At 38.5% G+C, this 15,046-nt stretch overlaps 1 protein-coding gene across 10 annotated transcripts in view; it reads left to right on the forward strand.

Annotated features, from left to right (window-relative positions):
- Positions 1–15,046, forward strand: part of KIF16B (kinesin family member 16B) — a 139,910-nt gene that overhangs the window by 29,038 nt on the left and 95,826 nt on the right. For all 10 annotated transcript variants that reach the window (XR_008974054.1, XM_057423345.1, XM_057423347.1 and 7 more), the window contains exons 9-12: positions 142–273; positions 3,375–3,550; positions 5,432–5,497; positions 9,763–9,822. Coding sequence is in view for 9 of the 10 variants with exons in the window: in XM_057423345.1 (XP_057279328.1) it covers positions 142–273; positions 3,375–3,550; positions 5,432–5,497; positions 9,763–9,822 (434 nt within the window). In the remaining variant the exon portion in view is untranslated. The remainder of the gene's footprint in view (positions 1–141; positions 274–3,374; positions 3,551–5,431; positions 5,498–9,762; positions 9,823–15,046) is intronic.

The raw sequence follows: 15,046 nt of genomic DNA on the forward strand, positions 1-15,046 counted from the left end.
TAGTCACAAAATACCTTTCTGTTTATTTATTTACACTTCTGTTCATTTTTACTTATACAAATAATGGCCTAATGCATCCTGGTTTTGAAAATGAATGAATATACCTAATTGCTGCTTCTTTTTCCTCCCTCCACATCACAGCTGATTTATCTCAGGATGCAACAAATCCTCTTTCAAAGAAGAAACAAGTATTTGTGCCTTACAGGGACTCTGTGTTGACTTGGTTGTTAAAAGATAGCCTAGGAGGAAACTCTAAAACGATAATGATTGCCAGTAAGTGTTTTTAAATTACTTTTCTTTGCATCCTGAACAGTTCAGGCTGAATAGGAGTGGCTGTAAATATTTAGATTCCAGATGCTTTGTTAAAGCAGAACATTGGTTACACATATTAATGTTTTTTTTTTCTTTCTAAGTTTTCTAGTAACACTCTGCTTTTGCACTCTGCAGAATATCTCTTCCACCAGTAGAACTATATATGGGGTCTCAATTGTGTATATGGAGACAGACTAGTTGTTTAGCGATGTCATGAACAGCAGCAGGTATGCCTCCTGAATTTGAGAGCTTCATTTTTCATCTGCAGGTTGTCTGTTTGGGTGCATATATCGTTGGCTATTTGGCCACAAATGTAGCAAGGCACTCAGGTTGCGTATGTACAGTGACAGACATCTGGTTGCATAAGTAAGGATCATTCGAACGTGTGTGCCTAAGTTCTTGCATTTGCTCTGACCTCTGCCTCATTGCTGTGTTTCTTTGACTCATGCGCAGTGTAATGATTAGCTAATTTGACCAGTTAAACTTGAAGTAATAGCTCCTGCTTAAGTTGGGGCTGTTCAGCCTGGAGAAAAGAAGGCTTCATGGAGACCTCATAACAGCTTTCCAGTATCTGAAGGAGGCCTACAGGGATGCTGGGGAGGGACTCTTCATTAGGGACTGTAGTGATACGATAGGGGGTAAGGGGTTAAAACTTAAACAGGGGAAGTTTAGGTTGGATATAAGGAGGAAATTCTTTCCTGTGAGGGTGGTGAGGCACTGGAATAGGTTGCCCAGGGAGGTTGTGAATGCTCCATCCCTGGCAGTGTTCAAGACCATGTTGGATGAGGCCTTGGGTTATATGGTTTAGTGTGAGGTGTCCCTGCCCAAGGCAGGGGGGTTGGAACTGGATGACCTTAAGGTCCTTTCCAACCCTAACTATTCTATGATTCTATGACTTGCCTTTCAGACAGCTGTTGATTGAACATTGTCGATGTTCAAACCTGGACCTAGATAAAGTCAGGTACTTCTGTTCCCTCATACTTCTCCTCCCCAGGCTTGAAGGCGTTGACCCCCAGTAGAAAAAAAGAATTCCAGCCTGGTATATCTAGTCACTAACAATGTATGAATCAGTTTGTTTCACCAAAACTGTGTTTTTGTTGCATTAGTAGCAGAAACAACCTGTTTCCTTTGACATTCATTATATAGCACTGTCATTTTTATTTAACCTACACAGCATTTTAACTTTTTGCCTGAATTCATTTATGATCAGTCATCTTTTCTTTTTATGATTTTATGGTCAGGCAAACTTGCAGTTTCCTTCTTACCTGGAGGAAGCTCTGAAAGGATTAATTGGTTTACAAACCTACTTATGGTATATGTAGTTCAGATTTTCCAATGAATTGGAATGGGAATTCTGTTCTCCCCAGAAGTGAAGCTGGGGGATGTTTAAGGATTTTGGGTGTTGGAGATGTAAGGAGTGAAGAGAAAAGCAGCGCTGAAATTTCTCACTCTTTCCGGTCAAATGAAATGCAGTTCAGCTGACACAGTCCTCTCCTGAAAAGGTGGGAGAACAGAATTAAGGGACTAAAATACATTGGATCAAATTCTGGTTGTTCAGTTGTTTTTTTACAGTCAAATTCTCTGGATAGCAGTTCCCTTGTTACATGATTTTGGGGATGTTTTTGGAAACCATGCCACTTTTTTCCTCAGGCTGATCATAGTAGTACCAAAAGAGGATCTTGGACTAGACTCTGCTTCATTTTTCTGGCTGTTTAAGTAACACTGCTGGTGTCTTTCTTCTTGATGCTTTTGTTTCAGTTAATGGTTGAGTAACTTGCCTTTTTTTGACAGAGGGATTGGGAAGAGAGGTTTTAGAAACACCATGAGCTTTCAGTGCCTATACTAATGATTACAAAACCCAGCCGCTTTTTCAGCTACTTCCTCATCTATTAAGGATGCTTCTCCTAGGCAGAGCCCTGATGGTTGATCTTTTCTTCAACAGTAACTCTACTGGTAATGTGGCTGAATTGCCTAACAGAGCCTGACAAGCTGTCTGGACTTGTTTGGCCTGCCTTTTCTTTATCTAAACACAGCAAAAGCAGGAAGATCATCTCAAACTGTAGGAAAGGCTTTTATGACAAAACAGAATTGAATGTATTTTTATATGTCTATAATGTATTGTAACTTCTTTCCAGAAAGAGAATAATTGAGTAGTGGAGTGGAGGCAGTAGATGAAGTAGGGAAGTAATAGTGTGAGCTATTGCCAAGTGCATCTCTCCTCATTCAGGGAGTCTCTACCACAAAAAGAGTATTTATTACTGTTGAGAGAATGAGGAAGGGCAGAATATTTTGGTTACCTGGTTATTTTTTTTCAGGTGTTTTCATAATCCGATTCTCTGGGTCTCTTGTTCAGTTTGATTATTAAGATTTCTGGTCCTGCATAATTTCTGTGTGGTGTTCTCTTTTGTGTTTTTTTGCTTATGTCTGTGGATGCAGCACTTCTCTTTTTAAACTCCATTGTTTTTCCTTTGCCTGAGAAAAGAATACTGGTTTTTCTTGAGGCATCAGATAAGTTCTGTGTGCTGCCACATGCCTGCAGCTCAGTGGAACAGTGAGGTTTGTAAATTACGGAAGCTCTTCTCTTGTTTTGTTTCTTGTGTCTGCTCTTTGTTTGAATGCTGTGTAATTTCCCTTCAAAACTTGGATTGAGCTTGCTGTGGTTTTACATGGAATAACTTCCATTTCATGATTACATACTCAATTTTTTCCACTGTACTTGTATAATAAAAACAGCAAGAAAGCCTGTAACGTGTCATATAGGACATTGATGCTTAGCAGAGAAATGTAAATGTTAAGTAGATTGACAGCAAGATTACTTTACAACACTTGATTGTTGGAGCTGATTATTACACTGCTCTAATAGAGTGTTTATTTAAGCAGAGTTACACTAACATGAAAGCAGTGGAACTAGGTGAAGCACTGGTGTAAATTGTAGCCATACTGGTTAATTGTGTATTTCTGTCTCATCTGCATTAAGTTTATCTGACTTTTAAAATATAAACTAACTTTGCTAAATGAAATATACAGTGCTGGATGAACTGTTTCTGATTTCATCTCCTTAGCTATTTCACCTGCTGATGTCAATTATGGAGAAACTTTAAGTACACTTCGCTATGCAAATAGGGCCAAAAACATCATCAACAAGCCTACTATTAATGAGGATCCTAACGTCAAACTGATCCGTGAGCTGAGAGCTGAAATAGCCCGACTAAAAGCCCTGCTTGCTCAAGGGAATCAGGTTAGCTTTACTTGAAATTTATGTGTAATTTTCCTTGAGTTATAACATCTATTTCTAGAATGTAATGAGATAATTATCTTTCATTATATTGATTTGAGTAAACAAGCTCTATGAGGCTATGAATGAATATTATTTTCCTGATTGAATCAGTTTCCATATGGCCAGTAGACTACCTCTTTTTGCATAAGGGGAAAAATTGTCATCCCAAAGCTCTGAGCTTTCTCTTAATATAATCAGAGCTTGATTGCAGTGTGCTGTGGAACAGGTAGTCACCACAGCATAAGGAAGCTGAGCAGTAACATATTTCCTAGGTCTAGCTGGTGGATGAAGAAGTACTTTAATTAAAAGAAGTAAAAAGGTATAAAATATTTAAGATGGGCAAATGTAAAATGCAGGAGTATGCACAGGTTTGAACAGTGCATTTTGTTTACGTGTGGCTGCACTGTACATTAGAAAGCATGTAACATGCTAAATATGTAAACGTATTTTCAGAGGTGGTGTAAGAAAACGTGTTGCGCTATAATTCACTTCTATTCTTCTCTTGGTATTAGCAGCTATAAACATCTGCTGCACAAGCTCTGTTAGGCTTAATATCTCTTTTTCCAGGATGGTGAAGCCAACCAAATAATAAGGAATATGCAATTGGCTCAGGCCAGTCGTCGCTTCTAAATAATGTCACTCAGGACTGCTGTATTTCATACTTGAGCAAATATGAGTTGGAAGTATCTGAAATGATACTTCAGATTTATTTCTAGAACTATCTATTTTTATTTTAGATGGGCTGCGCAATGCGAAATATCAGTTCAGCGCAGAATTTTTTAAATAGAAGGGTAGTACTTCAGCTAAATTCTGTGCTATAAAACATTTGCTGAAAAAGAAGATGGGACCATAGCTGGAAGCAGTAATAGGTATTGCAGGTGATTGGAGAGCTCTGCTTTGTTACAAACAATTAGAAAGCTTTATGGGGTTGAATTACTCTATTATACTGGTGTTTCTCTCATATTCTTTAGGAGGGGAAAATGCAATTTATTGTCAAAGTGTGATTTGATTTAGAGTTAGCAGAGTAGATGTAACATGGACCCCTTTGAAGATCTAATGCTTTGACCTAGTTCCAGGCTGTAAAAGAGTGGTTAAAATAAATCTGGTTCAGTTGTAGGATGTGATACATGGCTGTGTGGGAGGCAATAGAGAACTTGCTTAATTGAATTTGTGATGGTTGATAAAACAGCAGGTGGTTTTATGTATGCACAGTAGAATATAAATCTCTGTATAATTTCTTTTGTAGTTTTCCTTTATATTCCCAGAATACTGTATTACAAATGCTTCTGTAGATCACTGAAGATACTGGTTACCAAAATACAGTGCTGGGTTCAGTGTAGGTCACATAATAATGAGTGTTGGTTATGTGTATGTGTTGTATAGCAGTTTTCCTCTTTTAAGGCCAGTCACCTTCATATATATTTATTAAAGATGAGCAAGATACATATGTATCACGGCAAAATGGTAAACTATTGGTGCATAATAAATTTTCATGTTTAGCAGAAATATAAAGATAGATGTATGAGGAATTACTCATTATAAACTTATGCTATGTTTCAGTCATTGCAACTGTGTGACCATGTGTGTACGTGGGGAATGAAAATAGTGCTCTTAAACTTATCATTTATATTTGTAATATCTGCATTGACAAGATTTTGATTACTGCATTTACAGTATTTCAAGGTAAAGTGACATACTGGAGTTTAAAATACTTCATCCTGAATAATCAAAGAAGTTGAGCAGTTACATTTCTTTCATTTGATTCTGCCAAAATTGTTAATTTTTACTTCTGTTTTTGTTTTTAACAGAAGTTAAATTGATGTTGAATTTTTACAATTTTAGATTGCACTCTTGGATTCTCCAACAGCTTTAAGTATGGAAGAAAAACTTCAGCAGAATGAAGCAAGGGTGAGTAATAATTTCATAAGTAGTTTTTAAATAAAACCCAAAGAAACAAAAAAAAGAAGGGGGGGTCTCAATGTGAGATGATAATTTTCAGGATAATTTTTTTTTTGATACACTGATTTTCTTCCATCAGATAGCATTGTTTGGTGCTTTTTAAAAAACCCCACAAACCCAACAAAACAATACAACAAACTGTGTGAGCTTGTAATTTTGTTATACAATTAACATATGATAACGTTATAAGATCCCTGGCAGGGTTCCAGGCCAGACTGGATGGGGCCTGGAGCAGCCTGGTCTAGTGGAAGGTGGCTCTGCCCATAGCAGGGGGTTGGAACTAGATGACCTTAGGGTCCTTTCCAACCCAAACCGTTCTATGATTCTAAGTAATAACAGAGTATATCTTTGATACTTTTCATTCCAGTTGTATTTAATGAAATTATTTGTTCTCAGGCCAGCTTGCCTTATTAAAAAGTATGTTTGTAAATAGAGTGGAAAAAGCCACTAATTCAGAGTAATCATTACCCAGTAATCACAGTAACAGTGCATTCCTTGTGTAGAAAATGCAGCAAAAGATTTATAGGGGAAATGGTCAACTCTTTTATGTTTTCAGGTAATCAATAACTTGTGTTGTTGGGGTAGGTTTTCAGAAAATTTCAGTCTTTAAATATGATCTGTACAAATATGTTCAGTGCCTACTTAGCTGTCTTTTCTGGGTCTAAGATCTAGTGTAGTGTACCTCATCCCAAGTTGTTCTAATAGCTCAGTGTAGTCTGAGAAGAATTCTCAGACAGTTTTGATGTAGGGTCCAAAAGACTATAGATGTAATGGTACTCTCGTTTATCTGATTTCCAGTCTTTCATTCTTTATTCTGTCATTCTGTGTTGATTCTTTTCTGTATACTTACTTGTTTTTAAAGCTACTGCAAACTGTTTTAAAAACATAGGATTACCCAGACTTTGGATGCAGAAAGTATTTGGAAGCATTCAGCTACATGAGAGCAAATGCTTAGTTCTGAATACTGTCAACAAGATGCCAATCAAATGTGGATATGACATCTTTAAAAATCAGGGACTTCTTGGCTGGTTTAAATTGGAATGTTTACAGTGGTGCTGCTTACACCTTTACAGTTAGAGAATAAATGCATTTCTTTGAGAATCCTGTTTTGACCTAAGTAATTGGCATAGTATCTGTCTGCGCTCTTCAGGATTCCCATTGGTATGTTGAAATACTTTTCAGTGAAATGATACATAAAAAAAAAATAACTTCATGACAAAAATGGACAAAATATGTGTATTAGTGTGAACTATAGCTGCAAAGTGGACTCTGGGCATCTCCCTAGTTTCTGCTGGGAACGCATTTTACAACTCTAGTACACACAGGAATCCTTACTTTCTTGTATTGCGTAGTTTAGGTAGGACCTACATAAGCTCAGTGTGAGCTTTCAGTTGTAAGGTGATTTTGTCGTAGTCATACTAGGTTTTTAAAACTTTTTAGCTGAATCAGAGATGAATCATCATACTGTTAGTACATGTTCCTTTTTTTTGGTGCACAAATGAAAGGCTTTTATCTGCGAGTAGCTGAGTAATATACTCTACTGCCTATATGCTAATTAGGGTACTCCTGCTCTGACAATAATCACTGTTTGTCCTGCACACAAGTGTTGGCCCCTCTGCATGGGGAGTATATTGAGCATATTTTATTATCTCTTGTCAGCTTCATTAGAAGGTTGTGTGATTGCTAGTCATGATAATTACAATAGACATAATTACTGAAAATTCTTAGTAGATCCTGCAGTGGTTATAGCTTTTTTTTTTTTATAATCAAATGAGTGCAGTAATTAATTTGTTGCTGCAGATCTGAAGACTTTTATCACCATATTTAAATTATTTGACAAATATATGGTGGCTTTCTTTAATGTGTTGATTTGTTCTTATGTAAAAGCAACTTCTAAATTGTTTCTGAGGAATAACAGTTGTTCTGGGATGGTGAATACACTTAGGATAGACCTTCTTCATGTTTTTCTTTAACCTTTTCAATAATTTTTTTTTGTTTTACCATTCCCATTAGCAGCACTAGGAAAGATAATGATGCATTGGAAAGTGTGCTTCCTTTGTTGAAATCTTGAGGTACAGGGAGAGGTGAGAGAAGTTTCTTTAGTTCTCATCGATTGATTTGCAGCTGATCTGCAAAAGACAACTAGGAAAGTAGACTGCAAGTGGCAAATGTGAAGGTGTTTGAAAGAGCTGCATTGAAAACCTTTAATTTCTTGTTATACAGTGGTTTTATCTGTAAAGTAATAAAGGGATGTAGCAGTTGGGGTTTCTTTGTTTTTTTTTTCCATTTTTTTCAGAGAAAGTAAATTCAAATAATAAAAATTTGTGTATGTTTTTAGACATCGATACATTTAATTCCTGCACAGAAATCTGGTCATTTAGACCATGGAAGAGTGTGTGGGTGTATATATACCTGTATATTTTGATTTAATGTAATTATGTTTCCAAGTCAGCCAGAGCTTTGAGGTGGATCTTCCTGAAGCACCCTCTATGAAGGGTTTTGAAATGAGAAGAACCTTTGCCCATATGGAGGCTATAAAGTTAACTTATGAGATGGGTAACTGGGTGAGTAGGAAGGGCAGAGCAAATTCTAATAATTCTGTCAGTCTGACCTTGGAGCTGGGGAAGGTTATGGAGCAGATCATCCTGAGTGCCATCCTGTGGCACATGCAGGACAACCAGGTGATCAAGCCCAGTCAGTGTGGGTTTATAAAAGGCAGGTCCTGCTTGACCAGGCTGATCTCATTCTATGACAAGGTGACCCACATGGTTGATGATGGAAAGGCGGTGGACATTGTGTATTTAGACTTCAATAAAGCATTTGACACTGTCTCGCACAACATTCTCCTGGAGAAACTGCCTGCTTATGGCCTGGATAGGTGTATTCTTCACTTGGTTGAGAACTGGCTGGATGGCATACCCCAGAGTTGCGGTGAATGGAGTTAAATCCTATTGGTGGCCAGTCGCAAGTGGTGTTCCCCAAGGATCAGTACTGGGGCCAGTTCTGCTTGATGTCTTTGTCAATGCCCTGGATGACAGGATTGAGTGCACCCTCAGTAAATTTGTGGATTACACCATGTTCACGGGGAGTGTTGGTCAGCTGAAGGATAGGGAGGCTCTGCAGAGGGATCTGGACAGGCTGGATTGATGGGCTATGGCTGATGGTATGAGGTTCAACAAGGCCCCTTACTACAATACAGACATTGAGGTGCTGGAATGTGGTCCAGAGAAGGGCAACAAAGCTGGTAAAGGGCCTGGAGCACAAGTCCTGTGAGGGATGGCTGTGGGAACTGGAGCCTTTTAGTCTGGAGAAAAGAGGGGGAGACCTTATCCCTCCCTTATAGTCCCTAAAGCAACCTGAAAGGAGGACGGAGCGAGATAGAGGTCGGTCCCTTCTCTCAGGGACAAGAGGAAATGGCCTTAAGCTACACCAGGGGGGTTCAGATTTGATATTAGGAAACATTTCTTCACCAAAAGGGCTGTCAAGCATTGGAACAGGCTTTCCAGGGAAGTGGCTGCATCACCATCCCTGGTGGTATTTAAAAGATGCGTAGATGTGGTGCTTAGGGACATGGTTTATTGGTGGACTTGGCAGTCCTGAGGTTAATGTTAGGACTCGATAATTTTAGAGGTCTTTTCCAGCCTAAATGAACCTGTGATGCTACACCCAGTGCTCTCCCTCTCCCAGTCTGTAGGGCCTTTACAAGCAGCTTCTCAGTTCTGTGCTCATTTCCCCCAGGTGTGTGATTTCTGAGTAGCAGCAAACTTTGCTCCGATTTTCTCCTGAAGGCTGCCTGTGTACTTCTTCCTCTGCATGCCATCTCTGGAGGGCATTTTAGCCTGAACATGCCTGCCTGCTTATTCAGGAGCCATAGGAAAGGAGCTTGTTATAGCTAAGGGATCAATCTGTGGCAGTAGACTTTTTAAGACTGATGAAGCACTTCATAGAATTATTAAATTTCTTTGAAAATGCCTGCTATTCCATTTTCCATTGAAGTGGTTCTCCTTGTCCTTTGTTTCATTTTATACTATAGATAAGAATTTTGTGGGCTATTGTAGGAATGGCTACTTATTGCAGGAGCAATGTGTTTACTCTAAATGTTTAAGTGTTAAACTTCACGAAGAACTGCATGAATGTTTAGCCCTCTCTGAGAATGTGTTTTCAAGGATCTTGGAAGAGATGTGATTATTTCTGATACTTGTTTTCTTTTCTAGGTACAAGAACTGACCAAAGAGTGGACAAACAAATGGAATGAAACTCAAGATATTCTGAAAGTAAGGCAAATAAATAAATTTTCAACTTGGCATTTGAACTAGCCTTAGTGGTCTTACTTAAAAAAAGTTCATGTTCTAAGTCACCCTCTTTGGCTTTTTGTTTAATAACACAAAATTTTCTGAGTGTTGTTTTAGATTATTCCAAGGAATTAGTTTTTGAGGGCTTTTAAGGGTAAATATTCAGGCACAGTGGTATTTTTGAAGAAGTTTTTAAATAATATTAATCAGAGTTAGCACAACGCTTTCTTTTCTTCCCCATCGTGACCTCACAGCATGAAACAGCTTATTTCTAACTAATCTTTAAATAACTGAATGTTTTCATTGAGTTGCAAATAAAGATTACCTGGGGCAAGGGCAAGTGGATCCTTCATCTCCTTGGTATTTGAATTGTATCAACAAGCCCTGTGAAAAATCACCTTTTAACTTGCACTTGGTATGTCAATGAATGTGGTACAGAGTGGATACAGATATTTGCATTGACCTTCTGATTCATGTTTTGGTCAGAAATGGCTTGTGAACTTGAATGGGATTTCAATGGAGTCTCCTCTAGTAGGTCTTCATCAAACCAAACAGATGCATCTGACCTAAGCATACTCTGGAATCCCAAACACAGGGATTTTTGCAACTGATGCATGTAAGCTGGCCTGTGTTGTGTCCTTTGGATGACTCCAGACTACTTCAGCAGCAGTTAAATCCACACAGTGCTCTCTCATGTTTTGCAGATCTAGTACAGATCCAAGAGGGCAACTTGGAGATTTCCATACTGTATTTTCTGCATGATGTAGACTGAGACTTATAGAATCATAGAATAGTTAGGGCTGGAAAGGACCTTAAGACCATCAAGTTCCAGCCATGGAACTTGCCATGGCAGGGGGGTTGGAACTTGATGATCTTAAGGTCCTTTCACACCCTAACTATTCTCTGATTCTCTGATTCTATGGGCAGGGACACCTGCCACTAAACCATGCCACTGAAGGCTCTGTCCAACCTGGCCTTGAACACCGCCGGAGATGGAGCATTCACAACTTCACTGGGCAGCCTATTCCAGTGCCTCACCACCCTTACAGTAAAGAACTTCTTCCTTATATCCAATCTAAACTTCCCCTGTTTAAGTTTTAACCCGTTACCCCTTGTCCTGTCACTACAGTCCCTAGTGAATAGTCCTTCTCCAGCATCCCTGTAGGCCCCCTTCAGATTACTGGAAGGCTGCTATGAGGTCTCCACGCAGCCTTCTCTTCTCCAGGTTGAACAGCCCCAACTTTCTCAGCCTGTCTCCATACAGGAGGTGATCCAGTCCCCTGATCATCCTCGTGGCCTCCTCTGGACTTGTTCCAACAGTTCCATGTCCTTTTTATGTTGAGGACACCAGAACTGTACACAATACTCCAAGTGAGGTCTCACGAGAGCAGAGTAAAACTTTTTGTGTTCTCTGCATGTATCTTTGCTTTCCTGCTGTCCAGTTGTACTGGTAAGATTTTATATTGGCATTTGGCTTGTGATAAAGGTCATAGTCTGAGGTGGTACTTTAATGGGCCCCTTTATGATTCCATACATGCATACAAGCACCCATATGTGCATACACACACACAGAGGAATAATTCCCACAATTTATTTTCCTGATTTTTTTTTTTCCAAAATTTTTAACTATTCTGTTAAATAAAAATTGTGAAAGCAAAGTTTAAGCTTTCATGATGTGCTGTATATGCTGAGCAAAACCATGTTTGCAGTGCAATTCCACCAAGCATTTAGAAGGAATATTTTAGTTCTCCTTATCGATGGCCTGAAACTTGATTTGTGTAGTTAATTTTTTCCTGTGTATTACTTTTTGATTACTTTTTTTAAGTTCACCCCTGTTTCTTCTATCTGACTTCCACATAAGTTGAATGGCTCCGTGCTTAAAAATGAGAATAAAGCACAAACAGCATGGAGACAGAGCAGGGATGGTAACTGCTGAGCAGATGGCATGACAGAATGGACTGTTTAATGTCTGTCTAGATACCGAACTGGGAATTAGTGTTTGCATATTCCTCAGAGATGTTTTGGGTCCAATATAATATAATTTGGGTTATATAATTTCCGTGTTATTTTGAAGCATCTACACGTACATCGCTTCACTCAGATCTGGATCGGGGAGTTCATCGTCACATGGAGAATTTGAATTTTGGTCAGTTCTGAAAGTGAACATGATGTAGCATATGGGAAGTTTTTAAAGCTCTATGTTGGAAATGCGCTGATTCTTACACAGAAATTACATAGTTGCATGAGGTGTTAACTGAACAGTTCATATAAACAAGGGAAGGCTGCATTTGTTAATAGCTCAATATAAAGGGCTTAAACACGGAAGTCGTAATTCTACATTTCTGGTACTGAGCTTTTGTTAGTTTAATTCATACAGCGTCTGTATTTTGCAGTTCTGTATGCTGATATGTGAGTACATGAACATAGCTTATATTTCACTTTTGGGTTAAGGGCAGTTGATAAACCTTTCTTGGCCCTGAAAAACTGAAAATCTGCGAGAGATTTCATGGTTGTAGTGTTTTATTTTACAGTGTTTTACTGAAGCCATCCATATTTTTGTTCACTTCTTGTTTAACAATTCCTGAAATCTCTGCCAGCATAAGAGTGGAAAAACCTGAAGGTTTGCCAGGCCGAGTTGCTGGAAAGCAGATTTTAACTACAGAGAGCAGTGGCGTTTCTTGTAATGGACTCGCTAGAAGTTCACTGGCTTTTTCGTTTCATTATTGATGTACCCCATTTGCACACGGAGACCGTACACATTGTTCATTTGTAAAACTAGAATGTCTTTGCACCCTTTGAGAAATGAGGCTGTTCTTATGAATATCACTGCAGTCACAGCTGCAACTTTTTCCATGCCCTGGTAGAAGTTCAGTAACTTTCGGGACGTTCTTCCTTCAGGTACTTAGAACTTCACGTTTGTATATATGTTGAAAACCTGCTTCCTTCTTGCCTCCCTGTGGGCTTGCAGTCCTGAGATAGTTGCTGCCTTTCAGTTCCTGCCCTACAGCAGGCTTCGAGAATTCAAAACCTTTTGCTTTTAGGTAACACCTTTTGCACCAAATCTTTTAGGCAGTTGATTTTGAAAATTCATGTAAACAGCTGCCTATTACCTATTCATATATACCTGCCAGATGCAAGTGCACTTGCTGACTGGGATTTCACACTCTATTATATGTAGTTATGCTTTTTCAGACTATAAATATCAGAGGTCACACGGTTTTGAATTGTTCTCACAGGCTGATGGGAAATCTGTTAATGTTTAAATCCAAAATAATTGAAAGGATTTTGAATAAGCCTTGTATAGTACAGGAAGCCAGATTTGTAGGGCACATTGGTGTATTCTGCTAGATAAACAGATACTGCTGGAAAGTTACCTGGCTTTTACTGAATGCCATGCTTTCATCAGGCCTGACAAAGTAGGATGCATACTGTTCTGCAGGGAAGATATTCCTCAAACTTGTTCACCCTTGCCAGTTATTTTGAGCCTTGTTTTAAATTAGACCAGCAACATCTAAATGATACCTTGAAAATAATTCATAGAGAATAGAAAATACTATCCAATACTATCCAGCTAGAAAATACTAAGGAGGAGAATACTGTGTGAAGCCAAGTTTTTGATTTGGCAGCTTAAAATCCAGTTATTTCAGACAGCACAGTGCCATGCATGCAGCTGACATGAACATCCCGATGTTCTTCCTTATTTCTGCTTGTAGCTTTTATCCACTTTGATGTTTGTGTCTGTGTAGTCCATCTGAAGTTGTGGTTTTCCATCGGTGTTCTAGACTAGGTTGAACTATCTCATCTATACATGTTATCAGTTCTGGATTTGGTGTAGAGCCTGTATGGCTGAATGCCATTATCAGCTGTGAACATCTTGTATAACCCTTCATGGATGCTGTTGTCAGATTGGACATATCGTGGACTGGTGGTGGTAGTATTGATAGTGTGCTTTCTTTCTTTGTCATGTTTGGAAGAAGCCCTTTTGTAGAGCAGCTGTCTGGGTTCCTCTGAAGTATGAATTCCTGTCAACTCACACCTAAAGCCCAAATTCTCCTGTTTTCATTATAGAAAGATTAGGGCATTGGGGTTTTGAAATTGTGCTGACTCTATATGAAGTATTCTCTGTCTCATAGCATGGCAGCTTCTTGGTGGTCTGAAGTGACAAGCATTGTTTCCAGTGGTGATGTTTGTTTTCATCCTTGATCTCCTCACTATAATACAACATGACATTCTAAGCTTACTAACCTACTACTACAGTCTCTCCCATGTCCCTCTTTTTAATCAGAAGGAGGATATTCTCATAATTAATAAATCTAATAAATATGTGGAGTGATGCTGCATTGAAAAACAAAGTGATATGGTTGATGTAAAGCCCATAGGCTTTGGGTTATTTCCTCAAGTGTCACCAGCTGTCAAAAGAATTGCACTGTACAAAACAGCACCGTTTTACATTGCTTCTCTATCTTCAGGTGTCTTGCAACCTCGGAACTTAGTTAACTCTAGGATTGTCCTTTCATCTCATTCTTACTGAACCTTTCTGTGGATTTTTTTTATTTCTGTTAATGTTCTTCCATACACAAGCCCAAAAAGAAGAGGAGGGAAGAAAAACTGTTTGCTCTTTTCCTTAGTTTAGTGCTTTTTGTATTGTTCTGTTAAAGATCAGTCCTGGGGTCTGTAATTTCTCTGGATGCTTTCTAAGATGTTAGGGTAACCTACCAACTTTCGATTTTTCTCTTCCTTTGAGGCTTTAATTGGTACAAAACTTCTTTTGATGTGGCTGCTATATTTGACTGCATGTGTTGTCATTCTGCTAGAGATCTTTTTTCTTTTACTGGCATCTTACTTTTGTCATCTTTTGTTCATGTTCCAATTTCTTTCCCTAACCTTTAGCAGCTTTTATATTAATCTTTTAAAAATGTATACTTCTTTATGTAATTCTCTGCTGTATTTTCTTCCCAACTTTCTTTTATGTTTCTTCTCCCCTTTACTGCTTGGTAGAAATTGGTTTGACTTTTAGCTTTTGCCTTTTTGATGTATATCATTTGTGCCCAGTGTTAAGGTATTTAGATGGTCTTTTTTATTTTTTAGTTTGAAGTTGATTTAGAGTTACCTTTTATTTTGTTATCCTGTATTTTGATTCTAATCATGTCATTAGCTTTGTGTGGCAGAGCTCAACTGATGTCAAAGGATGCAGAGATCTGGCTTC

Source organism: Pezoporus wallicus, unplaced genomic scaffold (genome assembly GCF_028554395.1).
Source record: "Pezoporus wallicus isolate ANWC-B61680 ecotype Strahan unplaced genomic scaffold, APGP_CSIRO_Pwel_v1 contig_4191, whole genome shotgun sequence".
NCBI classification, from domain to species: domain Eukaryota; kingdom Metazoa; phylum Chordata; class Aves; order Psittaciformes; family Psittacidae; genus Pezoporus; species Pezoporus wallicus.